General features: G+C 46.5%; 1 protein-coding gene across 2 annotated transcripts in view; it reads right to left on the bottom strand.

Annotated features, from left to right (window-relative positions):
* LOC134194506 (semaphorin-6A-like) overlaps positions 1–2,423 on the bottom strand; it is a 14,222-nt gene continuing 11,799 nt past the window's right edge. For both annotated transcript variants that reach the window (XM_062663443.1, XM_062663445.1), the window contains exons 17-18: positions 1,696–1,845; positions 1–765 (exon numbers count right to left, since the gene is read on the bottom strand). In XM_062663443.1, coding sequence (XP_062519427.1) covers positions 302–765; positions 1,696–1,845 — 614 coding nt within the window. In that variant the 3' untranslated portion in view covers positions 1–301. The remainder of the gene's footprint in view (positions 766–1,695; positions 1,846–2,423) is intronic.

Genomic DNA, 2,423 nt, shown 5'->3' with positions numbered 1-2,423 from the left:
TAAGTCGGTGTAATAATAAATTATTCAACAAATATGATGTTGCCGTGTAGTCGCTACGTAACAATATTTCTAGAGTCGTAACTATGTGGCAACGCGTCTAGATACCCAACCGGGTTTATACAATACTAACTGCTCAATCACAGTTCAACCCTAATTAGATATATATCGCAAAACACTAAAAATCAATATATATACACAATCGGACACAAAGATTGCCGACAGCAAGTGCATACAATGAGGGCAACACTTGAAGATAGCTAGATAGATGATGAACACAACAGTCCAGTTGTGATTCCATTACTCAGTTTGGACTGGGCAACAGCGGCTTGTCGCTCGACGTCGACTGCAGCGAGACGGTTCGTTCGCACACGTTCGTGCCCTGTCGTAATGGCGGCGACAGCGTCAGTGCCGCATCCTGCACACTTCCGTTACCGACACGTACATCGTTGGGCGACGTCTGAGCATGCGTGTTGGCGTAATCTCCGCCCGTCTCGAGTATCGTCTCACAACTCGGCGGCATACTGACCTTAAGTTTTGCGCCGCTGGATTGGTGTTCTGCTGCGTTTCTGTTCTCCGTATGTCCGTTTTCGGTCTCCGCGTGTTTCTGTGGTTTCTGTCTCCGAGGACTCCAGCTGCCCATTTTGCCAGTGTTTACTAGCTTCCAAAGAATGATGACCACCGCTATTGTGACGACAATGCCGATTGCGACTCCGATGGCGAGTGCCACACCAAACGATAGACCACCGCTGCTGTCCTTGTTTCCCACTAGAAAGAGACACCAGAGTAGAGTCTAGAACTAATAATGCACACTAACTAGAGTGTTTTCTGTGGAAATTTAGTCAGGCGGAGTTGGAATGCGATTGACTGGTTTCTGGTTGTCCAAGCTTATGCTCACGGTTGTGTTTGGTTGTACAGTAAATCAAGAAAAACATTTTGCCATTTAAAAATTTCGCTTTTTGCCTTTTTGAATATTTTGTCACATTCTTATTTAGTCTGTGAATGAGCACTGCTACTGTATACTCGTATGTTGCAGATGTTATTGCTGCCACACACACACACACACACACACACACACACACACACACACACACACACACACACACACACACACACACACACACACACACACACACACACACACACACACACACACACACACACACACCAGGTCCCATGCCAAGAGGGTGGGGCTCCCTGTTTGTACATCTAAAATAGAAATCAGAAGGTACTGTACATCACTGTCATCGTCTAATTTTGCCTTTTTGAGGGAGTGGCGAAGACAGCCAAACTACAATCGACTTTGAAATTTTTGATTTACAGTACAATCAAACCTTGCTAATTCAAATTACCCTTGGCGCCCTGCCTTCCATACCCAGATCCTATTGCGCAGTCTAATCCGGGTTACCGTTATCTAGTTTTCAGGTATCTGACCATCTTAAATCTTGACTATCTGTGTCACATTATTTAGAAGTAAGTGTAGTCATTGCAGCAGTGTGCTTCACCACAAACATGACATGTAAATTGAGCAAGTGGTCTGATGTCCGAGGCAAGGTCTGGACCTCCAAGGCTACGTGTTCGGCATTTTTGGTAATCCAAACTTCACTAATCTAAACAGGGCTTGACATGGGGATGGTTGGGTGTGCTACATGGACCATTCACGGTGCTCAATGAATCATGTGTGGCTCAGTCACTTACATTGACTGCCGATGTCGATGGTGTTGTCAACTAAATGTATTGTGGAGCAGTTGGGTTCGACTTTCTTGGTATCAGTGGTACTCGTTGATGGTGCAGTCGTTGCTGTGCTTCGAGCGGTTGGTGTTCTGATCACATTTCCAGATGGACGAACTGTAAAGCAGCACAATATGTTCACACACACACACACACACACACACACACACACACACACACACACACACACACACACACACACACACACACACACACACACACACACACACACACACACACACACACACACACACACACACACACACACACACACACACACACACACACACACACACACACACACACACACACACACACACACACACACACACACACACACACACACACACACACACACACACACACACACACACACACACACACACACACACACACACACACACACACACACACACACACACACACACACACACACACACACACACACACACACACACACACACACACACACACACACACACACACACACACACACACACACACACACACACACACACACACACACACACACACACACACACACACACACACACACACACACACACACACACACACACACACACACACACACACACACACACACACACACACACACACACACACACACACACACACACACACACACACACACACACACACACACACACACACACACACACACACACACACACACA

Source organism: Corticium candelabrum, chromosome 19, assembly GCF_963422355.1.
Source record: "Corticium candelabrum chromosome 19, ooCorCand1.1, whole genome shotgun sequence".
In the NCBI taxonomy this organism is placed as follows: Eukaryota; Metazoa; Porifera; class Homoscleromorpha; order Homosclerophorida; family Plakinidae; genus Corticium; species Corticium candelabrum.
Note: the sequence above shows the minus strand (reverse complement) of the source record. Positions and strands in the feature narration are given on the sequence as shown.